Genomic DNA, 25,731 nt, shown 5'->3' with positions numbered 1-25,731 from the left:
CAGAGAGAAGAGTTCCAATACAAACTCTCATTTCCATATCAGTATATCGGTGTTTCTTAACCACAGGACCGTGGCTGAAACTTGGGTCGTCAGCGCCACCTAGAGGCCCACAAAAAACCTTCAGTTTTGCAACTGTGGGCCACGAGGGCCACTGGACTAGACAAGTTATCAACTGAAGACATCAGAGGTATGTTAGCCAGGAGAAGCTCAGTTAGCTAATGATCACATGGTGGCAGTAATGCATCAGTTATTTAATAAGCTGCGTATTCTCTGTAAGACAGTCTTCTTCTCTATGATAGCTGTAGCAAAACTATGGAGTGTTTAAGAGTTTAAATTGGGGGGCGGGGGGGGGGGACTCGAGTGTTAGAACATTTGACTTAAACTCAATACAAGGTAAAAGTTAAAATTGAATTTAAGTCTATGAAATACTGAATAAAGTAAATTAATTAAGGTAAATGCTCCTGATTTGTTCCTTTTTGGTCTTCGATTCCTATAAAAATTCAAATTGAAAAAAACACACAGTATACATAGGGTCTGGAATTCCTGGTGCCTAATTTATTCATGCAAAGCTTTGAAAATACTACACTTAATTAAACTCCCAGAATTCCTGTAAAGATCGATGTATTGTTGTATGTTTGTTTGTTTTTCCTTTTAAAGAGGGCAGTTTTGATAGTGTAAAGAGTGTAATAAAAGCACAGCATAATATATGCTACATCATCATTTTAACAACATTTAATAATTGTAAAACATAAATAATCAACAATGTTAACAATAATAGTTCATATTTAGTGACGAGTAGGAAAAACAATTGTCTCTGTCGCTGGATTCATGTCATTGCTGTTATTTTGAATGGTCTATTTTGTCTATATTTTACATCATTTACGCTATATCACCACCAGGTGTCAGTAAGGTCTAAGGGCTGAGGCTGACACGAGCACGGAAATGAGGACAGAAAAAAAAAATAACAACAAAGTAGCAGGTATGACGAACTCGTGAATAAAAATAAATATGGCAGATGTGTGTCGTTGTTGTGTTAAGTAGAACGCCTGTCGTGAACTATCTCCCAAGTATATATATATATATAAACACAATATCGTCATTTTATCGACCCAGTTACAACACACGAATTACTTTGCTACGCCAGCGTCTTTTGGTGAGTTCAAATAGAAAGAATTCAAACATAACCGTCATTTAACAGGACATTCGAACCAGGACAGTCATTTATTTTCACGTATATAGAAATATTTACTATGTTACAACCCACGGATATGTTTTTCTGTATTTATGTTTGTATTGTTTTCTGTATTGGTTTCAGGTGTGTGATTAAGGCTATTGAGCACTTAACAGATACATGTGTATGGAGTGACCTGATTGGTTCTCTGCTGAGGGAGCGCTGCTTGAACTACACTCAGCCAAACTGCAGGTAATTGTGTCTGCTGTCTGTTTGTTTTCTTTGGTAAAATCAATAGTAAAGTTCCAGTTTCCTGTGGACCTGGAAAGGGGTTCCCAACCACTGGGCCGCTTAACCAGCATGGCTTCTCTCGCTGCCTAACGCGTACAATTAGCGCAATTAAACACTATTCCAGCTATGATGGATGTTAGCATCTGGTCCTGGTCCATTAGGAAAGACAGAAGACAAGAGTGAAGAGAGGGACAAGAAGAACTGTAGTGGATCAGATGAGTTTCACACACTAAAATGAATGCTAAACGTTTAGTGTAATTACACACACACACACAGTCGTTTCTCATATTAATTAATAGAGCACAGAAAACCCACACCTCCCCCACATTCAAACACTATCGTAGCTATGGCATCGAAACAACAGTTAAATGCAGGGTTTCTGTTTCGGTCAAACTTCATGATCACATTTCCAAGAAAGGAAGTTCGGTGGCAAAGCTCAGGAAAACACACCCTTTGCTCCGCAGCAGGAACTTCCTGTGTGTGTATATATGTATATATATATATATAATAATTCACACACTGCTGGGACATGAGTTGTGTGCAGCTTCATTGTCTTCTCACGGTCTACGGTTTAAACCACAAAGACGACTGTTGATGCAAAGAGTGTGAAAAACAACAACACGCGGCCTCGGACAAAATGATCGTTGTTAGTTTTGAGGCAGGTGGCCTTGGTCTTCTCGTGGCCCGCAGCCAAATGGGAATTGATGAGCGGATCAATATCAAGCTGACTTTAATACAACACCACAGTGTGTGTGTCTGTGTGTGGGGTGGAGGCATGATTCTGTTTGTGAGATTCTTGTTTTTTTGGTACAGTGTGGACATCTAATATGTAAATAATAATAACCTGAAAAGAAGTGAATTGCACATTATTTATTATTTTACTGTAATATTGTGATTTTATTTTGTATGTTTTGACTCTTTTTCATTGTCAGACAATCACAAGGTGAAAATGGAACCGAGGAACCGATCACATTCACGTTTACAGGTAAATTAGTCTCCAGTCAAAAATATGTTCTGTACATGTTTGGACTGGGAAACATAACAGATGAGTTCTTCTTCTTTTGTGTTAGTATTATTGTGTAAAGCTATGTTGGTGGTCGGATGAATGGATGAATTTGTGAACCATTTACGGGGGCTCCCTGACTTGCGTTCGAATTCTGTTCCTACTGAATTAGATATCAACTTATACCGATACAGGCCTGGTAATATTTATTTATTTATTTATTTATCTGTACAAACCCCTGTATGAGTATGAGTAATATACAACCGTTTGTCCCCCAAAACTATTTTTAGGGCACACATCCTTTGGCGAAAGCCAGGTATTGCGATATCGGGTTTTCATTATCTGAGAAAAAAAACGATAACGATTCTTACAGGTATTACATAATTATGCTAATATTAAGCCAATAATATCAGTGTATGTTACTATACTACCACATCGAGTATTGTTTTTATTGATGCTTTAAGATTGCATCCTGCAACAATCTCCATTACAGAACGCTCCTGATACAACACAGATCAGCTGCGGCACTAAGTGTTTAACAGTTTCCCGTACCTGTAGCTATCGGAGATCCTTTTAACAGAGCCGTGTCCTCGTGTCACGGCCTTGTATGAACTTCCACCTCTTTGATCCACATGAAGCTGATGTTTGCCTCCGGAAGCCGCTTGTGTGAAGCTACTTATTATAAAACTAGAGACAGCTGCGCCGAATGATGAGGCTTTTAACGGCACAGCCTTTGCTAAATTATTTCTAAGAATGCATAAAACATGACATAGGGAGATCATATGAGGATGAGGAGCTGGAGGAGGGGGTGGGGGGGGGCATCATCTGTACAGCCTCTCCTTTCTGGAGATCTGCTGTTTACCCTCCTCTACTCCACTCACCCTGACAACTCCCCACCCTCTGTTATAGCAAACACAGAATCTCACCCATCCCTCAACCCCCCCCCCCCCCCCCCCCCCCCCCCACCCCCCCCCCCCCCCCCCCCCACCTCAAGGCCGAGCGACCTTGAGGTGTAACCGTCCTCCGACAGCCCTCGCACGCTTTCCCATTCATAAGATGGAGTGTGATTAGAGAGGCTGTGTTTTGTCTGCGGATTAAAGCACTTATCATCACCAAGGTCTGTGGACACATGCGGGCAGAAACGCCAGCACTCTTGAATGGAACTTTTAACGTTTGCAGACTGTCCCACGCTGTGACTTAACATACCGAGTGACGATTTAGCTCTCTGATAATCAACTGGTGGCCCGCAGGCCCAATCTCGCCCGCCAAACCATCCAATCCGGCCAGCGACTGGATTTCCAAAATAAACATCAAAGAATACTGTTAGACGAAAATTTTTTTTTTTTTTTGTTCCTTTTTATTCGTGTCCGGCCCCCAAGGCAGGGAGGAGTCCAGAAAAAATATGGCCCTCCGACATATACAGTTGATGACCCCTGATTTATACATATATACTTGCTCCTTTGACACAGAGGACATATTTAACTACATGCATTAGACAACTTTGGTCTTGTTTATATTTGTCTGTATATTGCACGATGACAGTACAAAAACAATAGTATCCTTTTCGTTTTCCATTCTAAAAAGCCAACCTTCAACAATGTCCTACAAATTCGCTGTGATTTGATGTCGCCCCTCCTTCGGCGTCTCCAGTAAATACTGTTCCATTATCCCAGCTCATTGGACACATAACTCGGTCTGACTCCGAGAGGTACGCCCTCCATCTAGAAAGCCCCAGATTTATGGAGTGTGAGGTGGCGCTAAGGTTGGACTTAATGAAACAGGAGTGTCCAGACTGTTTCAAGGTGGGAAGTTCAATAATGTAAATTTAACTGACCGTCCGCTACCTCACAGTGACTCCAAAAACCCAGCAGGGTTAGTGTTTTGCATTTAAGCTAAAAAACGATTAACATTTTTTTAAAAAATGATTAATCTCAAGAAACTCTGCATGGACTTTATTAAAGTTCCAGCCGGCCGTACAAAATGACTTGGCGGGCCACATTTGGCCCCCAGGCCTAGAGTTTGACACATGGATTAGCATCACTACACTGCTTTTTTATGCTTATTTTTTATGTTATCTAACATGTTATCAAGAATAGGTAAAAAAAAAAAAGATATGCTGAGTGGGGATTAGGCCGCCGCAGTAAACCGGAGTTCTGCCCTGCTATCATTTAATGATTACGTGGTTAAATGTGTCTGCCTTTATTTATCTACTCTGGCTGATTGCTGCACTGCCACCTCTGTGGAAATATATTCACCAATCTCCATCGCTGGTTCCACTGCTGGTTGATGCAAATGTTCCAATCAGCAGCTCGCTGCAGTTTAGGCTGTAAAACTCTCTCTACAGTAACTGAACAGAAGTCACGGAAACAAATAACTGAGATGCTGGAGTTTGAACAGAGAGATGATAGAAAGGCAACGATGACTACAGCAAAAACCAAGATGGACGACAGCAGCAGAGGTCACTCTATTGTGTAGGAGGACGTTCAACAAGGAGAATTAATTTAAATGGATTTTCTTTAAGTGTCTTAATATCGGAATCGCACCGACGACTTGATTACCTTAGTTCAATGAGCAGTTTCTTCGGAATCAACGACTGTTGACGTGGGCTGCAACAAATAGTTCCAGGAACGTGGGCAAACTTTTTGACCCGCGGGCCACAATTGTCCTAAAATTTGACAGGTGGGCCGGGTCAGGAGTTTGTGCGAACTAAGATAAATGACATGTAAAAGTCATGCATAAAGGTTAAAATGCTAAAATGCATTTATCATTTTCTACATCATCTATTGAGGAAACGTGGGTATTGCAGGGAAAAAGCAGAAGTATGAATAAATTATATAATTTGGAAAAGTTTGGCTGGCCGGATTAAAAAGCTGAACGGGCCGCATCCGGCCCCCGGGCCTTAGTTTGCCCATGCCTAGTCTATACCCAGCTCTCTTCTTGTTTGAGTTTGGAGTAAATTAGCGATCAACGAACAGTTTTACGCAAAACCGTTGTACTGTACCAATACCCAAACTTTGGGGAACTGTTTATAGAACTGTTTTACGCGTGACCGCGATCCTTAAATGATTAGATGTGACTATGGGCTCACTGCGTCTGCGCCCACCTAGTCTTCAAATTGTCCCGCGGATGTGTGTGTGTGTGTGTGTGTGTGTGTGTGAGAGAGAGAGAGAGAGAGAGAGAAAGTGAAGCTTCGCTCTGCTCCAGTTTCAAAGCGCTGCAAAAGTGCTGAGGACGCGAGGCGATGCTCTGAGCTCAGAGCCGCAGAGGTGGAGGTGAAGCCAGCAGATTTTTGTGGACACGCAGGAGTTGAGCTGCGAAAGCTGCTGTTAAATCTACATTTACATTTACTCTTGTTTTTTGCTCTCCCCCCTCCCTCTCTCTCTCTCTCTCTCTCTCTGTCTTCCTCCTGGAGCACCCGCCTCCAAAGAGCTCTGGAGGAGAGCGAGGCGTGTGGAGTCACTCCACCGTCTGCTCGCTTCACCAGGACGGATCAGCGTGACCCTCCGCTGCCCTGCCCCACACGCTCCCGTGCGCTCCGGTGATGGAGACGCAGCGGTGATCGGGGAAGAAGAAGCAAGTCGAGACGCACTGGACGCCGCTTGGTGTTTAAAGAAAAAAATGGGCAGTTGTTCAGCTTTGCTCTAACACCGGCGCGTCATGGCAGGGATACACACTTCAGATGCTTTGTCGGGACATTTTTTAGACCCTGCTGTCGGCGCCCCGGCAGCTCAGGGCGCGACCAATCTTCCGGGAATTACCGGCGACGCGGCGCCACTTGTCCCCGGTGGCACCCGGGCGTACTTGGAGGTGTCCTCCGCCGTCCAGGGCTACGGAGCCGACAGAGTTTACACCAATGGACGGTACAGGGAGCAGGGCAGTCCAAGGATCGGGAGTGGCAGCCGCGATCACTCCGCCGAGAGGAGTCAAGGAGCTGGAAACACACCTTGCGGCATCATGAAGGTAGGAGCCACTTAATTATTGTCCTTGTGCATGATTCTCAAGGTGACACGTGTGGAATTAATTCAGCCGCACAACACAGTTCAACATGAGGGAGCTGGTGGAGGTCGAGAGTTTCTCCACAGAAACCTATAAAAAATATCATCCAAATGAGACATCACTCTCTCTGTGTATTAACAAACCGCACAAAAATGTATCTAATAGTTAGAGAAACAAACTATACATTCCAAGGCAGTTTTATAAAGGTCTCCCAGGGTCACACATGCTTTTGCAGCCCACACACTGAAGAACATCTCCATCGCTCCTGCTGCAGTATCCATCAGTGAGTAGATATTCCCTGAACTCAATAGGGCTTCCATTACAATCTGGAGATAATACAGCACTCACCCCATGGCTGCTGCAATAGAATATCCAGTACAGAACATCAGCAGCAGACAGAATCAGAGGGCCGAGCTTCACTTTCCATATTTAGGCTGCAAATCACAGCTGTGGAAGTCCACCATAGGAAGTGGTCTGATGATGAGAGACGCAACTCTGCAAGTCCAGGGGGAAAAGTAAAGACCTTTCATCACTTTACAGCATTAATTACAGCCGCAGACAGCACACCGCCATGAAGGAAAAAAAAAAAAAAAAAAACACTTGAAAAAGACCAACAGGACGTTGGCGAGGTTAGGAGGGATTGTCCCGATAACCAGCGTTTACAAACAGTTATAGGTACAAGGGCTTAAATGTGTGTATATAGGCTAATGCTAGTACCGTCACTGATACTTTTTTAGAGTATATTTTTAAAGCGTATTCAAAATATGCAAAGGGCTGAAAGGCGGTGTTACGTATGTGGCCCACTCTGTGGGAAATGGGTTGACATGCAGTTTTTTTCACCCAGGAGTTTCTAAAGTATAAAGAAAAAAAAAACTACATTCAAACTGACAGTTACAGTATGTTAATCTAAGGATAAAATAAATTAAAAATAATATTTCTTTCCACACAGTTAGCACAGCCAGCTGAAGTGAAAGGGAACAGAGCATTTCCACTTGAAACGCTCAAGAGTCACTTCAACTGTGCAGCTCCATTTTCATGATTTAATAAACAAATTAACACACACACACACACACATTCACACACACAATGTTGCGTCAATAAAATTAACCAAAAGTGAATCGGTGAGGTGTAAACTCCTCTATTGTCTACACTAACACCATGTTGTTAGCACTCCTCTTTTGTCTACACTAACACCATGTTGTTAGCATATTTAGCGTTGTAGCCTGTGTCGTCAGGAGTATCGTTACTTTAATCTTATTCTATGCTGACATTGTTGACCTCCTTAAATAACCTACCTGCAGGGGGCACTGAACTGCTGTAGGTAAACACACCATACTGACTGACCTTTGAGCAGCTGATTGTAGTGGGTCGCTAGATCGGCACACATGTTCCTGCACTGATGGCGTAAAAGCTCTGCTCACTTTCTGTTCAGCTGGCTCAGAAATCTTCAGCAAAATTTTATCTTTAATTTGCATTGATTTCGTAATGACATTTGTATCAAAATCATCCTTAACATTTTATTCAAATTTTTTTTTTGTGTGACCGTAGTGTCAGTTTGAAGACTTAGTTTATTGTCAAAATATTTGTTCCTGTTTGACTCTGTGTTAATCTAACGATAATTCAACTGGATGTCAGTATTTTCCCCACTGTGGAGTGAGTGGAACTCACACCCACACACACACTGCATATCTCCCTCTTTCCTACGTACAGAGCTGTGCCACATACTGTATATATTTACGCCTCACAGTTCACTTAATTTATTCAAAACAAACTTGTTATCGACGAGTACACAAATTTAAACACTCGTATATGTATCAGGTTTTTGTTTTAAACGGTATCAGGACAACTCACATTTGAAAATTGTATCAGGTTTTTGTTTTAAATGGTATCAGGACAACTCACATTTGAAAATGTGACAGTACTGAGGTAGTGTCCTGGCAAAGGCAAAAGAAATTATTATTTACGTTATACGTTTTGTTTAAAAACCTTCAGTGATAAACAGCGTGATTTTAACTCATCTCATTATGGCTTCGTCACATCGTCCTTCATATCCTAATTGATATAAAGCAGTATGACTTAGTCTTCTGACGTTATTGAACACACTGTCGAAGCTTGTTTTGCTGGAATTGCCTTGAGCGCCGTGTGCAGTCTGTTGGCATGAGAGGCTGTTAATGGGGTCCTTGGTGGCAACACAAGTATTACGTAGGTGGGACACTGGAGAGTTGCATGCTGTCCAATCGGACCCAGCCTGCTTAGCAACTGACACAAAACACTGGGCGATTCTTCGTCAAAGTCTTTTATCCAATTCCTGGAAGATGTGGGTAAATGAAACACACGCTCTAACGTGGTTGAATCTCAGCGGTTTCCCCCGCTACGGTCGTGTAATGTATTCATCCTGAAGCCATCACTTTAATATTAACTACCATGTTGTTGTTCCTAAAAGGAGAACTAAAACATCTTTGTATTATCACATCGCTTGAAAAACCTCAAAGATTGTCTCTTGTCTCCACCAAAAGAAACTGTCCACATCTGCCTGACTCATGAGCGAAGCATAACAGAGAGGCCGCAGGGCATTGTGCCTGATTGATAACAAGTCTTCCAAACGCCGCTTTTCAGAACTCCCTGTTCACACAGAAGTCAACCCTGCTGAGCTTTGCTTTTCGAATAGTATGAGCAAATTCCAATGTCGTGTCTCCTTAAATAACCAGCAGCAAAGACTGTGGCTCCGCAAAGAAACTCATCAGTGCATTTGTACCTGAGGCTGTTGGGTTTCCATAGCTAATCTTATTTTACTGGCAGGGAAATGATACTTGGAGTATATTGAGAATGAATGCAAATCAGTCTTGTGTTGCTATTTATATGTCTCCTACACCTTTAGTCTCTTGAGTGATTATATGATTTACACATTTGCCAGTAACAACTACAGTATACTGTAGCCTTTACTAAATGTTGTTCTCTACGGTAAACCAAGGTGTGATTTTTACCAAATTTAGTAACCGTATAAATTACGTGAATGATTTTTCCACTTCATAAAAAAATCATTCAGATTTAGATTCCATGTTTATACACAGATTCCTAGAATCATTCATCCAAGAAAACGTAAAAAAAACCAAACATCCAGGTCCCGGACTGCTGGTTGGGCCACCTCACTGTTGAGGGATGTGCCTCGCTCTGCTGGTCAGCCGGGCTGTTGGACCTGTTCATCCAGGGCAGAGGGCATGTTCTGGCCACAGGTGCAGTCGCCTTCACACCTGTGACAGCTTCCAGAGGTGGTGCTAAAAACTACATGTGAATTTATACTCTTGAATCCCTTAATTCTCCCGCAATATTCAAGAGTTTTCTTGTTCTTTGAGTAGCAACCCACTCTGATTTCCTAAACCTTGTCCTCAGGGCCTCCTGTCTGATTGTGTCATGCTTGGGGAGTCATTCCGACCCTTTCCTTCTGCCTGCAGCTCCAGTTAAAAGAAATGATTCAGCGTAAAACACTGCACCGTCTGTAGATCCCCTTTTTATTCATGCTCCACCTGTTTAAAACCTCACCTCAGCACATTTGTTACACCGTGATGTTTCGGTGCTAGACCTTCATCAGGCATGTGTTCCGTTTGTGTTTCCGGGAACACTCAAGAAAACTCATTTTGTGCCTTATCTCCATCGTCCCTCCCTTCTTTCTGAGTGCGTTAATGCCAGGCAAACTCACTTGACATCAGCCAGTTAGCAAACGTTGCCTTCCTAAGCTAATCCCATGATAGTCTTGTTAGACAGGTTTCACCATTTATCACACTGATATTGTGAGCAGAGTGCTGACACGTTCTTCTAAATGAGATGAAATGTAACCGTAATACTTTCCCGTGTAACTTTTATCAGCACCTGTGAAAAGATTTGTCACATGTTGTAGTGGTTTTGTACGACCTCTAAAAATCAAACCACGTCGAGTCTTTCCTCTGACTTGATTAACGTTGTCGTCACAGTGGTAGACCTGGGTCAGTGTGTGACTGTCTCCAGACTGGCATCCAACTGGATCCCTTTGTTGTGACAGTGTTGTAATGGACAGCCTAAACAGTGGCTGGAGGGGGTTTTGGTCATGCGGTCTTGTTATGTAATGTTGAACCGCAGACAGATGCGAGGCTGGCTCCAGTCTGGCTGCAAGGTGAAGGCGAGGGACAACCAGCTTAACAAGAGACACGGCAAACAGTATTTAAGAAGCCGTTGACGGCTTCACTGAAATGATGCCAGAACGGTTCACGTTGTCACAGGTCACAAACAGTTCAGCTGGTGTTTAGAAGTGAAAAAAGAAAAGGGAAAAAAATGGCTCTACAGTTGTTCACTCTTGTCTGAAACACAAAGCCTTTGTGTTATCCACAACCACTCAGCGCCTAAAGAACATTTAAAAATTCAAAAGAATTTCTATTGTAAGTAATTAGGTTTTAGCCTAGCATTGTTGCTCTTATCATCTCCGAACGTGAATCCAGTCTTTGCGCATCAGTAGGAGAAGAGAGAGCGCTAAACCGAGTGCTTCCTTGAACTGGATAATGGAGTGTACCACTAACTGACATGTAGGTCAGCTGACCTAAACAAATACAATTTGAGGGAAGGAAGTAAATAGAAACAGTATTGCTGCCGTTTGAACGTTCCCATTTATCTTTTCTCCTGTGCCCTGCCCTTAAACGCAGCAACGGATGAAAGTTGAATATTTATTTTTAGAGATCTGCCAGAGAAGTTTGCGATAAAAGTGGTCCAAAAAGCCATCGTCAGGACAGCTGTCGCATTGGCCATTGAGAATAAGTGTCGTCCTGTCATCGGTCCACCTCCACACTGGCCCACTGTGAGTAGCAGGTCATTGATTCATGCCTACATTTCTGAGGTAAATGGGAGCTAAAACGAGCCAGCATGGCCCCCTCATCAGCTGTACAGCTCTCATCGACAGATGAACGGGTGGATCGTGTTGTTGTTTTTTTTTTTTAGAAGGTTAGAAATATTCGCCGTCTTATTTGGGTCAACTAAATCTGGCCGCGATGTCCTAAAAGCAGGATTCTGGAGTGAATCTTCTTCGCTCGTAACTCTTAGAGCCACCCTCTGCTAAAGTAAAGACATTCGACTGCACTCACAAACACCGCAGAGAATGAAGGGACAGATAAGCGGTGGCGTTGAAAGCCATCCTCCTCCACTCACTGACCTTAGAAATGAAAGGAAGCTGACCACAAACACTTTTCATTAGCAGCCCAAGGTTGATGGATGTACTGTTTCTTTTTTTTTCTGCGCCCCACATGGGGTTCATAACAAGTGATATCAGGCCTGGATAATGGATGTCCTGATTTTTCCTGATGTCTGTGGTATCATTTCAGGAAAATACTTGCACAATGTTCATTTCTCAAGATATCAGATTCTGTAGTGTAGACTATAAACCTAATCTGAATCTATAGTACTGTCTGGGTTGAGGTACCACCAAGACATGTATGGAGACTGAAGTTCTTTCAGTTGCAGCAGTGACAGTTATTCTCTTTATTGCGTTTTAATTTAGCTAAAGAGAAATTACGCTTCCATCATTTTACAATTATATAATACGAATTTGCGTCACTTTCATCTAAGTTTGTGGAGATTGTAGTAAAAGAAGATTTTAGCTCAGGTCCAGGTTTTGCAAACGTAGGTTCATGACCTTGTCATTAGCTCAAAAGGTTTACAGAAGATTTAGAGAGTGACCTATGACCCTTCCAAGACTTTGGTGAATGCTTTATACATAGTTGTGACACTCAAAAATCCAGTTACTCATTTAACTAGTTACAATCCTTGTTACATGTATTATCTTTGTGAGCTTATTTTGCTACTATTGTAACAGGCATCAATGTAATTTCATCATATATTTTTGCTAAATTGTAATTGTTTTCCTAGATAGAGAGTTAAGTGGGCTCTCACTTTGGGAAGTGTCCCATAAGTCTGTTTTTTTTTTTTTTTTTTTACAAAAAAAGTTCTCAACAGTATTTGTCACGTCTACGTTTTGGTCAGTTATCAGTACAAGTATGAGAGTCTAATGAGTTCTTTAATGAATTGAAGTCAGCGTTGATCTAGTACAGTAGTTTCAATGGGTTTGATTCAACCTAACAGTCGGCTGCAACCCAGACTTTGATTGAGAAGTTGGTCAGAAAATGAAAAAAAAAGTAAGTTTAAAAATTCCTCTCATCAATATATATATATATATGAAATAACAATTCATTAGCAGGACTTGTACAACAAGACACACCGCTAGTTCCCTCCTTTGTAGAATTTCAAAGCTTTACTCAAAACCTGTCGTGTGACACCTGGATAGAGACTAAGCTGCAGGGAATGTGTCAGACAGAGGTGCACTGACTTCACTTTCTAATACCCCCACGGATCCCACTGTTCCCCAGGCTGTCGTCGCTCTGGGCTGTTACTTTCCTAATGTCAGATTCAGCTAATCCCCCCAAGGACATTCACATGTCTTTGCACAAGCCTGAACAAATAACACCACGGTTACATGTAAAGATGACAGAAGTGGTGAGAACCGAGGCCCCAGTGGTTTTACGTAAACTCCTCGTTCCCTCCAGAAATCGGATGTACAGCATTGAAATGAGAGCTGTTTTTAATTATTTTAAAAGTGCAGAAGTGTCTCCCATGTTTCCAGCAGCAACAACGGATATTTTTCTGAAAAGACAGAAGGAACTGCACTGCACTCGAGAGGAGGCAGCAGCAGAGGGTGTGATTATAGACATCTGCTGCTGCTGAATCATCACTTGCTCTCTTGGCTGGTTCTGTGAAAGCACTAATCTAAAGACAAAAAACATCTGAAATTGACTGCGTTATATTTGAAGCCACAACATCCAACAGCTCGCGAAAAGATTACAAACACGGAACGATCTGGATTAATCAAGACTCTAGTCATGATTAATCCAGATTAATCGATAATTCTGAATATGCGACGGAAACCTGTTTATTGCTGGAACAGATGGCATTATTGATTGCACAAAATATCGAGAAAATATGCTAACCCTAAGTTAAAATTTCACTTAGCAGGGGTGTTAAACATATGGCTCGCAGCCCAAAACTGGCCCACTAGGGTGTTCAATCCGGCCCTCTTGATGAATTTGGAAAATATAAAAATATATTAACAGATCATGTTCGTAATATATTTTGTAAAATTATATTTCATAAAATATGTATAAGTTACAATAAATATCTAATATACTTGCATTTGTTTGCATAAAAACAAATGGACAAACATTATAGTATTGGTCCGGCCCACTTGCGATCTATATAGGTTGTACGTGGCCCCTGAACCAAAATGAGTTTGACACCCCTGGTGTAGGAGTCTTTTTCTTGCAGGCTGTTCAAATAACAACACGTGTATCGACTCTCACTGCTGTGAGCAACAAAACCATCAAATACAGTTGTAACCCTTGTACTGTTTAAGGTCCCATGTAAGTAAGAGTGAAAGTCAACACGTGGAGAAATTACAGTCTCCCGTTAAGCAGCCCATAATATCACCAGAGCACCTGGAAGTCATCGTTAATATTAATGAGAAGTTGGGGGCAGAATGTAAAGTTTCCAGCTGATGGGTTTATATAAATATAAAGCCTATAAACAGTGTTCACTCCATTGGGAGCTCTAGGAGCAGCCATTCCTGAGAGCAGATGGTACGTGGTCCAACTCCCAGGGCCATAAATATTGTCAACTATAAAGGCCATTCTGTAAAAGATTAAGACTCCTCCAGAAAAGGTACCGCTGCCACTGCTCTTTACAGTTGTCTGCTGTAATTAACTTGGAGATTCGTTTGTCTTTGTGGTCATTAGTCTGCTGTTTTATCAGTGCCCTGTTATTCATCAAGCCTTCTCCGCTCCCTTTACAGATATCACCGTTGCCTGGAACCTAAATTTTAGACAGTTGTCGGAATATGACCAAAAAGAAAGTTCCCTCGGACTTGAACAATTGGTATCTTGGTGGTACTTGTGGCAGCATGGCTTCAGCAGTGCTGACAGCTTGGCTGTGGCTGCAGTGCTCATGTTTATTCTACATGTGCGGTCCACATGGTGAGGACTAATGGCTGTCCAGAAGGCGGTGGACTTGAAGGAGAGGACAGAGTCTCTATACAGAAGTGACATGGTTCAAGGACAGTAGTAGGAACGAGTGATTCATATCTGTCAAGTATAATGTTCTGTCTGATAGATAAATAGGACAAAGTCTAAGGGTAAGTGGCGCTTTGGCCCAGAGACAATGTCTCTGTCATTGGTCACCTGCTGGGCAAGATCAAATCCCGGTCAGGGCGGTTGGCGCCTTCCTGTTGACTCACCACCCGCAGGAAGGTTGGTACGGTGCAGTGTGATTTGGGTGGTGGTCCTGGAGACTGCTGCCCCCGCGGCCCTGTAACGGATGAAAATGGATGGATGAATGGATGAGTGTAAGGGTAAAAAAAAACGGAAAAAAAGAAAATTAAAACTGGCAATGCTGGCAGTTTGACTGACTTCTGAGAGAACCAGTCAGCTGATGCGACACACACGGACCAGTCACATGCTCGTCACCTCCATCACACACCTGCAGCAGCCAATCTCACTCACACGCGCACAAGCAGAGAACACAAAAAAAAAAAAACAATCTGTGGGTGAGTAATACAGAAAACGTCTGTATCCTAATGTGTTCATTTAGGTGTGAACAGGAACGACATCTTTCCTTTCACTTGTTTATGTTTTGATGACCGGTAACTAGATGAGCTGCGTGTGTTTAATCAGGGTCTTTATATTTGCAGTGACTGATAATTATATTCTCCAATCACTTTCTTTGTTGCGTTCAGTTACATCAGCCTGAGAGTTTCTCCTTAGATTTTCCGCTGCAGTTTTTGAAGCCTATTATACTGTATGGATAAAAAGACGTTAGCGTTCTCCCCGCGGCTTCCAGAGAACTTATTTCCCCAGGCATTTGAACACAAACTCAGTCCAGCCATGAAAGAGTGATAAATGTGGAGACGGACGTGCGATAGTTTTGACTACGTATTTTGAGAGAAGCTTTTTGAAAAGTCTAATTGTCTATTGGAGTTTCCCCCTACTGATCAGCACTAGTCCAGCACGATTTTATTTTTATATGAATTTAGATCATGTGGCTGCGTTTTATTCGTTAGTTACTGTGGCAGCTTTAGAGGGAACTGTGCGACGGAATAATTAGCGCTGTGTGCGTGTGTGTGAGATCATAGATCATAGTAAGATATGTAATGGTCATTTCCATTTGCTGCCTCCGTGGTGTGGGGTGACACTAGTACATATTTAATGTAGAGCTGATTTAAAAAATCAATTACAAGACATTTATGGTGAACCCATTTAAATTCCAGGCGACGCCACATCGGGTCCCGACCCCAAGGTTGAAAAACACTGCATTATGCTTTAAACACTTTCTATTACAGTACTTTTTTTTTTTTGTAGGCCAACTGGATCTGAGTGAGAAAGTTTTCTTCTCTTTGTTGATGCCACTGACTCAGTCATTTTTCAGTCCATCGTTTTGACTCCACTGTATCCCCCAGAACTATTGTTTCTCTGAATGAATGTGTCTGTAATCAAACGATCAAACATCTTTTTAATTACCATCCAGATGACCAGACTCACGTTTCCACCTCTACCCTTTTAACCTGCTTTAGTCTTCTGTTTGGTTTTGATTCGAAATGTGAAACTCGTTGCATTGCAAACCAGTGCAAAGATGTTTGATGCATCCTGTGGAGCTGATACCGAGAAACACTTTGCTGGCGCAGCAAAAAATGTCACCATGTGATCAGGTTCCAAAATTGCAGCCGTATTTTTGAGGTATTTCAATTTCGGCGCCGATGCGGTTTCAGACTGAAGTGACTCAACATCGGACGCAGAAGAAGAACTTTAGTTCCAGGTCGTGTTCTGCCGTTTATGTTTGTGGTTTGAAAAGATGAGGGGATTTCTCATTTGACTATTTCTTCTATGTGCATTGAGGAGATGAAATGTATAGAATGTATTAATTATTAGAACATTTTCACAAATGTGAAGAATGAAGGTGTTACATATTCTCAGAGAAAAATCTGTTAAAGTAATTTAAATGCCTTTGAGCTTAGAAATTTGAAATAATATATACCATTGTTAGTCTGAATTAGCAAAGCTAACATAATAACCATAATGGTTTGAAATGAGCTAAGACACAATCAATATTTAATTAAGAAATACTTAGGTTAGGGTTGTCCAAAACTAATTTTTAGAGAGTAAAAAAAGTTGCTTTAATCACAAAATCAATCCCTATATTGACAGTAATGTCCAAAACCGAACTGTTTGCCGAAAATGTTGGCAAAAAAATACACTTTAAAAAATAGAATTTAACACATATATTTTTTAAAGCTCTTATATGTGATCCCAACAGGTGTACAAGCCGTAGAATATTTTTGTCAATAGAAACGAGGCTCTAAAACAACTGTCTAAGTAAAAAAACAAAAAACTAAACTATGAGATGATGTTAAAAAGTTGATGATGATGACGCTAAGACACAGTCACGGAGAACGTCCGTCCGTCCATTCATCTTCAGGGGGCCCAAATATAGTCACATAGTAGCGCTGCGACACAAACAGGACTCTCCCCGGCCGGGTTGCCAGACTTTCTTTATTCTTGGCACCAGTTCCCCTCATTCACTTTGAAGAGACACGGTGTGCCTTCATCAGTTAGACATTAGCCCACATTATATGGCAACAACCATAAACCAAATTAGCCCCAGATGTCTCGCTCCATGAGAACTCCACATTTCCGCTTGTGCGGCACAAGGAGGCGATCTTCTCAGCGTGTGCAGACAACAACTCGTCAGCGGGGCCATCTGCTTGGCTTCTTGCGACGACGCGGAGTTGTCTGTTATGCCACCATGTCGTGGTTCGGTTTGCCGTGGACCTGCTCCGCTGTCTTCCTGCACGTTACAGTGCAAGCAGGGACATGTCACTCAGACATTTTACACACACACACATTTTTGTGTTGTGACAGTTGACAGAGATCTGTCTCTTTCTTTTAATGATCGAGTCTCTGTCATATGTTTCCAAAAGTATACTTTAGAAGATACGAGAGATAGTTTTGGAGGTCAGGGGTCAAGGTCAGCCCTGGTTTCATGCTTTCGGCCTGTCGATGTTCTCTGTAACAGTTGTGTGTTTATGTTGTCCGTGAAGGCGGCCCCTTCGCTGTTTGCTCCGACTTTAAAATGAAGGACTCCGTGTGTGTTCTTTGTAAGATCTCTCGAGGGAGATGGGTCCGGGCCGTACCCTGTGGAATGTGGCTATGTGCTGTCAGCTCACCACTGCAGCTAAGCAAATGAGGAAGCCTGTGAGACAGGAAGTAAACTTAATGGTGTTTGTGTTCCCCCGCTAATTAACCAGAAACACAGTAAGAAAACATCTGATATAAATTCAAGTTTCATTAATAAACATCATGTGACATCAGACAGACACATTATATAATGAGAAAATGGGAAGAAATTATTGAAGCTAAACGGATACTGAACCCGAATGCTAAGCTGTTCTTGTCGTATTTTCTGTTTTTTTTTTTAGATAATTTGTGCCGTGTGTTTTGCTAATTTAAGCCATCCTAGCAATTTTAGCATTCTATCATTTTTTTATTGTTCTTTGGGATATCTGTACGCCAACTATAGTTGTTTTGGTTAAGGCTAAAGCTAAGGGTTAAAGCTATTTCCCGTACAGATTTGTTTTTATCTAGCTAACTATAATTTGTTTTAGCTAACATGTAGCTACCTATGCTAAGTGATTTACATAACTCTGTTTTGTGCAAAATGTTAAATATTTATTTTTCTTTTTAGTCTTTTGTCTTTAAGCTTTTTATTGGAAATATATATATATATATATGATATATATGGATATCGTATATCTGGACTCTGATTTGGATTTATTCTGTAAGCTAAATATGCTATGCTGCAATGTTACCATTGCAGCATAGCATATTTAGCTTGGCTATTAGCTGTATTTTTGCTCTATTTTTCAAATAGGTTTTCATCCTTAAAAGTTTGTCCAAATCTCGAGTGGCTTTGACCAAATTAAATTCCTGACAAATACATATTGAAGTGCGTTTAAGTTACGTACATACAGTATGTCATTGTGTTACAATCAATCATTATTGAAGCTACTTTGGACGACTCAGAGCCGTACTGTAGTTGCACCTGGTGCACAAGAAGTCTACATTGATTGTTTCCAAACAATATCCTTCAAAACTCCATCCGTTTCTGTATCACACCAATGCCAGCCTGGTGTGTACTGGTAAAGTGAACATTACTTCCACTAGCTCATGTTTATTTTAGCGCCACTGACACCAGTCGTCTCCAGCTGATCCTCTCAGAGAGAAGAAAACACCTTGTTCTTCCTCGTGCGGAGAGGAAAATTAAGTCAGGAATGGGTCGATAAACGTCGGAGAAGTCGGTGACTGAACGGTTGGTGAAGCCCTTACATCCAATTGGAACAGCCGATTCCCTGTGGTTCACCCTTTTAGTCTCCACTGTTCATCATTTTGGAGAGATGCTGCAGTACTGATGTCATACATTTCACACGGCTAAGAAGTGACTTTACTGGTGATTTTGAGGAAATACTTAATAATTGGATATAAAAATATATTTTCCTCAAAACATCCTTGTATTAAAAAAACCCAAATATACCAAAAATGATCTTTTAATGTCCCCGGTGTTTTGATTCGGCCACCTTTTACATTTTTGCTGTTTGGTCCCAATTAGCCCAGAACAGTCAGCTGGAATAAGTGGGTAGAGACTCTCAGCACAGAGTGACCCAGTTCTCGATGGCCTTGACATTTGAGGGGTACTTCATGTCTTCAGCCTTTTTTAGATGGTTGAGGAAGCAGAAAACAGAAAGACCAATTTTTATTTAATAAAAAAATCCAGTTTGAGTTGATTATTTTTGTACTTTCTCTCTCTCTCTCTATATATATATATATATATATATATATTTAGATGTACAAGTACTCTGGGTCTTGTTTCATTTATGGCGACAGAATGTAGTTATCCATTAGCTTCAATGGGTTTCCAGTCTTCAAAGAAGTCCAGTAAAACACACAGTGTGTTCAGTGTGGGTGTGGGGTACAGGACATGTGGAAGTGTAAAGTGGGACAGGGGTGTGAAGCCCCCCCCCCCCCCCCCCCCCCCCCCCCCCCCCCCCCGCCCCCACTTGTTTCTCAGTAGCAGTTAATGCCTCTGTGCCTGCACTGGAAGAACAAAACTGTTTACCTAACAGTTAGTAAGGCTAACGTTGCTGTGTCCAGGTTTTATGACGGGTCTGTGGCTGCATAATGTTTGAGAATTTGCACCATGTATATTTATTATAGTATAGTCACTTGAAATGCAGTTATCCAGTAAAATAAAAATGTAAATCAGAAGAGAGGAGAGAGCCAGACTGTGCTGGTGTAAAATATAAAACGGCAAAGATGGATGGAGATGCTGTGATAAGTGTGCTTTTTTTTTTTTTTAAGCTGTACACCATTAGTGCCTTCCTGACAGCAAACCTTGAGCCGTCTCCTTCTTGCAGCCCAGTCACGCAGCAGGGGGATGCACGGAGAGACAGCTCAAGGAAGAGAGTGAGAGAGTGAAGACGGGAAAGCCATACATTTTGCATGCACACAGTTGCGTAGTGGAGCCATGAGGCCACTTCACCACCTCCTCCTTCCTCCTATTCCTCCTTTTCTCATTTCAGTTTGAAAAGACTGTAGCTGCCAACCTCTGTTTATCCTATATTGCTGTATTGTATTTTTGATATATATTTTTAATTGGCCTCTGAGTCAGTGCTCTGCGTGGGCCATGTGATGTAAAGTATTTGCTCCATTACAGAGTTGGGCTAATTTGCTAATTTGGACCGTCGCCTGATCCCAGTGAGGCAGAACCCCCATTTCAAGGCTCTTGTTAGGTAAGGGTGTAGACCACATGCAACCCAATCAGATGTCAAGTGGGCCGGACCAGTACAATCATAACATAATTAACTATAAATAACACTACTATTTATTATTATTTATTTATATTTAATGAAACATTATTTTACAAAAAATATCCTGAACAAGAAATGTTAGTTTTTTTATTTACAAAATTCATCAAGCAGGCCAGATTGAACTGACTAGCGGGGCGGGTTTGGGCCCCGGGCCGTATGTTTAACACCGCTGGTGTAGCGTGCCATGTCGTGTTTGTCATGTGAACACAGATGATTGTGACCATTGCGAACCCATGTCCGTAGAAAAAATTGCGAGTTCACCAGACGGCTGAATCTGTTCAACAGAGCAGACGTCAGATGTCGGTCATCTCCGTCACCTCTTCTAGTTAGTATTCACACTGGACTCACACACCCCGAGCTGAGACCGACAAAATTTCCCTCTGGCCTTTTAATGTGTGTACTTGGGTGTGGGAAACAAAGCGTTTCTCTATTTGCACGTCTGTTTACAGTCCGTGTGATTTTGTGTGTGTGTGTGTGTGTTTGTTTTCTCCTGGCCTATGTGTTTGTTTGTTATTGTTTATAATGGAGAAAAGCGCATTCGTGGGTTCTACAAAGACAATGTTCAGTCCCCGTGCTGCAGCATCTCTCTCCTCTACCTGCCACTTATCACAGCAGACTCCAGAGACCCATGGACTCATGATGTGAGCCTGTGTGTGTGCCTGTCTTCACGTAGCCACATGCTACGTGTGCATCTGATGGATGGATGGATGGATGGATGGAGAAGGTGACATTAGCTTTGGACAGGTCAAGGTGAAAGCCAGAGGGCGATGCTGGTGCTTACGAGACACAGTTGGAGAACGGAGGAGGAAAACAACTCGTTGCGGAGATGGACGACGAAATCTTGGCAGCTGGTGCCGTTAGATTAGCAGAAAAACAACAGCAATCAAATTAGGGAGGCACTTGACCAAACACAGGTTCTTGGAGAACCAGAGTGGAACATCAGTGAGGGCCAAACCATAGCAGGGTGATTCCAGACCCTCAGTGTCTGTTAATGTTTTGTAGATGCGTCTTCTCGTAACAAGATGTACTCTCCTTACCCCCCCTCCCCGCCCCCCACACCCAACCATCCGCCTGATAAGAGGTTGAGAGGGAAGAGGATCTAATTTCCCATAGTCAACAGTGCATAGGTGATATAGGAACCTACAGTCAGCTATCAGTCTGAAACATCTCTCACCAAGCAGGTCCACAGTGTCCTCCTGCACTCCAGTATTGATTTTAGTTCTGACGGGAGCTTTTGACGGCCCCGGCAGAGATGGCGTTTGTCTGCCACTGTCTTGTGTCATACTTTAACATGTCACGACTGTCATGTTTGTAAGAGCCATGAGCGTGCTCGCCGTACAAGGTCAATTGGTACATTTCTTATTGATGGACCTCTTGACTGGAAATAAATTGAAACAGATGCCCGCGCCGAGAAGATGTTATTGACTGAGCCGGGGCCGGAAAGTTAATGTGTGTTCCTGCAAGCTGTGTCCGATGGTGGTAATGGTGGTGATGGTGTGGAGGAGGCGTTATGTCATGTCGACGTGAGACCACCTTTAGAAAACTGAAAATTGAAATAACTGCTGACACATCACATCACAGCAGCTAAATGAGGTTAGGAACTAAGATTTTTTTTTCTTCTGTTGGCAAGTAAACTACGGTGTTCAAGCACATCGAAACCTCTGAAAAGTTTCTCAGTTTTGGTTTTAAAGTTAAATAAATTGCCACTTTTTTTAACAAAAGTAGTTATAAAATAATTATACATATGAAGGTTTTGGCTCTAAGAATGTGGATTCTCGTTTTGAAATTGAGATAAGCACATTTGCGAACAATCGCTAGTAGGTTTGTTTACCTAGACGAGGTCCTACACAGCATACTATTGGCTATGCCAGTGGTTCTAAAACTGTGGTACGCGTACCACCAGAAACATCTGAAACATACCATGTACAATTAATACAACTTTTAATATAAACATCTTTATAAACATCTCTCCTGTGTGGTGGAAGCTAATAGTAAAGGCCTACGCTGCTCTATGTTTTCTCAGGTGGTACAGAGTAGAAAAAGTTGCCACTGGGCTATGTTATTTGCAGTGGAACCCAACTACCATAATAGGAGAGGGATCACTGTCCAGTACATCTTCAAATGTTTTCATTTACATCATTTACAGAATACATTTTTGTTATGAAACACAGAGTGGTTTACTAATTTCCTCTGCAATTGGCTTTTGTGCAATACTGACATTTCATTACCGGCAGAAGACACATTTTTATTACATGATTATTGAGTCATACCTCTGTTGAAATATTTGCATCATTACATAGTTGACCTGCTTACTCTGCTCCTTGCCAAGTAGAACTTTCACAGATTTTGGCACCGCACAATGATAATAGTAGAGTAGCAGGCATTATTTTAGAGAAAAGATAAAATCAAAACTTTTCAGGACCAACTTCAGGCCAGTCTGTTCTTACTTAGTCTTAGTCTGTTTGCTGCTGAAATGTGAACGCTAACTCAAGGCTATGCTACGCTGCTATGGAAACTCCAAGCTGCAAACAATACATCCTTGGAATCTACTGGCTCCCTTAAATGTTGAAACCCCGCAGGGCAGAGGAACAGCAGGAGACCAGGAACAGTGTAAAGAAGACACTGGAACCTGACCCCAGGCAGATGGAACTGACCCAGAGAAAATATTTTCATAGCAGAGTTAGGCCTACAGCAAACATCCTATGTCCCAGCCTGAACTGAAAATGGTGGATGAACCTAATGCCAGCAGCATGGAAGAACACACACGCTATGCCATTTGGCGATGCTTGACGGCCCCTAAAACACAATGAACAACAAGCAATGTAGTTGACGAGTCCACTACTACTGTCGAGGCCTGCCCACCATTTTAGCAGCACTCCTGCTGGAGAACATTGGTCCTCGGTTGAAGGACTCATCCAACGGCTTGAAATTTATTGCGGAGTGCTCTACACACTGTTGTCTCAGGCGTTTGTAGCTCCTGCAGAACAGAACATGGAGTTTACGGTTTAACAGTAAATGACAACTACAAGTCATTTTACCGAAGCCACCGAGGTCATAAACTGCCTGCTCTCTGTCCGCACCGCGGTACCACAGTGAGAAATATGATATGCTATGGCGAGGGCACATCATTTCACGCCTGGAGTCAAACATCCAGTGTGTGTCAATGTTCTCATCAATTTCCCCTAAAAATGAAATTTATGCCACGAGAGGGGGACTGGCGGTGCCACCTGACTGCTGGGAGAAGTGATTTTTCACCCCGCTACTAGAGGAAGCATCTGTATCGCACTTCATAACTCAGCTGTGTGCTGTATCACTTCTTCGGAACAGAATTAGTCCATAAAATTACCCGTAAGCCTTGTCAAGCGTCAGCCAATCACATGGAAGGAACCTATCCCACGCCTCAGTAGTAGTAGTAGTTTGAGCTAATATTTCCCATGTCTGAAACACCATTTTAGAAATATTACCAAGACTCATTTTTTTATTTTTTTATTTTTAGCAATTTTGACATGTTGGAATATTTATTAAGCGATTGGCTTGAAGGCCAGATCTTAAGCTGTTCCTATGCTAATTTTGTCAATTTTTCTGTCTATCTGTTCTGTATTTCAGCAGGTTTTTATTTTTCTATAACTTTAAGCTACTACCCTCTGTTTGACTGTTTTCTGCGTTTTTGTTATGTCTGAAACCCCTGATCCGTGTTGAATTAGTGTTTGTTATCTATTCCTTTTCTTTTCTTTACGCCTTTTACATCATCTACTGTATCTGTTAAAACTTCGTAGACGTTTTTAGCTAACTTCTAAGGACTAATTTAATGACTTAGGTCATGGGTGTCAAACTCAAATTCACAGGGCCAAAATTAATGTTTTGAAAAGTTGACAGCAACTGTGCATGTTACCCTTTTCTCCAGATGTGTATCGTTGAATTTTTTTTTTGTATGGAAACAAACTTTAGTTTTGTGTAAACATTGAATATGGAACAACCAATATGATTTGATATGATCTCGTGGGCCAAATATAAATACACTGCGGGCCAGATTTGGCCCCCGGGCCTGAGTTTGATGTGTGTGACTTAAATGGTTTGATGGCCCTGGGTGAAATCCACAGCTTGACTTGTTTATTAGTGGTTGAAAATATTTTAAAAGACTTCTGTTGCATATGTGTAGTCTGGTATCTGATGTCAGTACATGGGGTAGTTGTTTATTTGTTTGGATCCAAAGTGGCAACTCTTTCCGTTCTCAGACTGACCAAAACGAAAGAGGATGTAGGGACTAGGAATTGTTTTCTCTTCACTTTCTAAAAGCAGAAGGGGAAAAACAATCTGTTGGAAAAATTGTCAAGTCGACGTTAACTGTGCGGCCATGTTTGTTTGACAGAGCGAGCCCAACGGAAGGCTGGACATCTGTGAGGTGATGTCTCGCAAGGTCTTCTCCCGGCGTCTCGTTTTGGTTTGTAGGGTCGATTGACAGTGGACAGTAAAGAGGGGAGAATGGGGGCTGGGGGAGGGGGATAATTGATTTTCCAAAACTTTTTATATGTTTTATACCAGTTTAAACCGGACCATCTATTATTCTTAATTATTTAGAAAAATTCAAGTTTAAAGGTGACGTTGCTACTAGTAGCATCGCAAGATTCAGATATTGAGGAGGAACCCTCAATCCCCACCGTCTTTTTTGAATTTCAGTATCCCTTGAAGGTGTGTTTTGTCTCAAAACGTACCTTCTTGAGTAGGTTTTGATATTAAAGATAAGGCTGAGGCTGAAGTGATGTAAATCTGTGGTGTGTTCAGACGTTGATGCAGTGTTATTGCACAGAACAGTTAAAAAAAACTTCAATATAGTCTACGTTCTCTGCATGTGTAAGAAGATCCCGTGGACTGATGGAAACCAACGGCAGCTCAGTTCTCAGAGTTTGTCAGGAAATACGATATTTTCATCCTGACCAGGGCCTCCGCAGTTTGTCACCACCCTGGTTTATGAGTGTGGAGAATTGTATTTTATTCAGTAGCAATGTTACCTATCCATCCATCCATCTATCCATCCATTCATCATCCCCTGTTCAATCATTTTCATAGTCATGGTGAGAACTGGAGCAAATGTTTAATTGAAAATGTACAGTGTTTACTCTCCTGGGTTTCTGTGTCATTGGAGAGAATCCTCCTACTTAATGTGCACAGCCTGGAGGAGACTATCTATACTTTGCGTCTTTGCATCATGCTGACTCAGCTCTCAGTGAAACAGAGGTACAGAGAGAAGAAACAAAGAAAAGTCGCTAATTGCGCTAATGGAAGCTGCTCCCA

At 41.9% G+C, this 25,731-nt stretch overlaps 1 protein-coding gene across 3 annotated transcripts in view; it reads left to right on the top strand.

The window, feature by feature from the left end:
- The first annotated feature begins 345 nt into the window (after positions 1 to 345).
- LOC103393174 (inactive phospholipase C-like protein 2) overlaps positions 346 to 25,731 on the top strand; it is a 64,325-nt gene continuing 38,939 nt past the window's right edge. Inside the window, exons 1-4 of one of the 3 annotated variants that reach the window (XM_008330039.3) lie at positions 346 to 979; positions 1,316 to 1,423; positions 2,395 to 2,447; positions 5,878 to 6,425. In XM_008330039.3, the coding sequence (XP_008328261.1) occupies positions 6,123 to 6,425 (303 nt within the window). In that variant the 5' untranslated portion in view covers positions 346 to 979; positions 1,316 to 1,423; positions 2,395 to 2,447; positions 5,878 to 6,122. Of the gene's footprint in view, positions 1,154 to 1,315; positions 1,424 to 2,394; positions 2,448 to 5,622; positions 5,738 to 5,877; positions 6,426 to 25,731 lie in introns of those variants that run through there. The other 2 variants (XM_008330038.3, XM_017040634.2) reach the window with 2 other exon arrangements.

This window comes from Cynoglossus semilaevis, chromosome 17 (assembly GCF_000523025.1).
Source record: "Cynoglossus semilaevis isolate Cse_v1.0 chromosome 17, Cse_v1.0, whole genome shotgun sequence".
Lineage (NCBI taxonomy): Eukaryota > Metazoa > Chordata > Actinopteri > Pleuronectiformes > Cynoglossidae > Cynoglossus > Cynoglossus semilaevis.
Note: the sequence above shows the minus strand (reverse complement) of the source record. Positions and strands in the feature narration are given on the sequence as shown.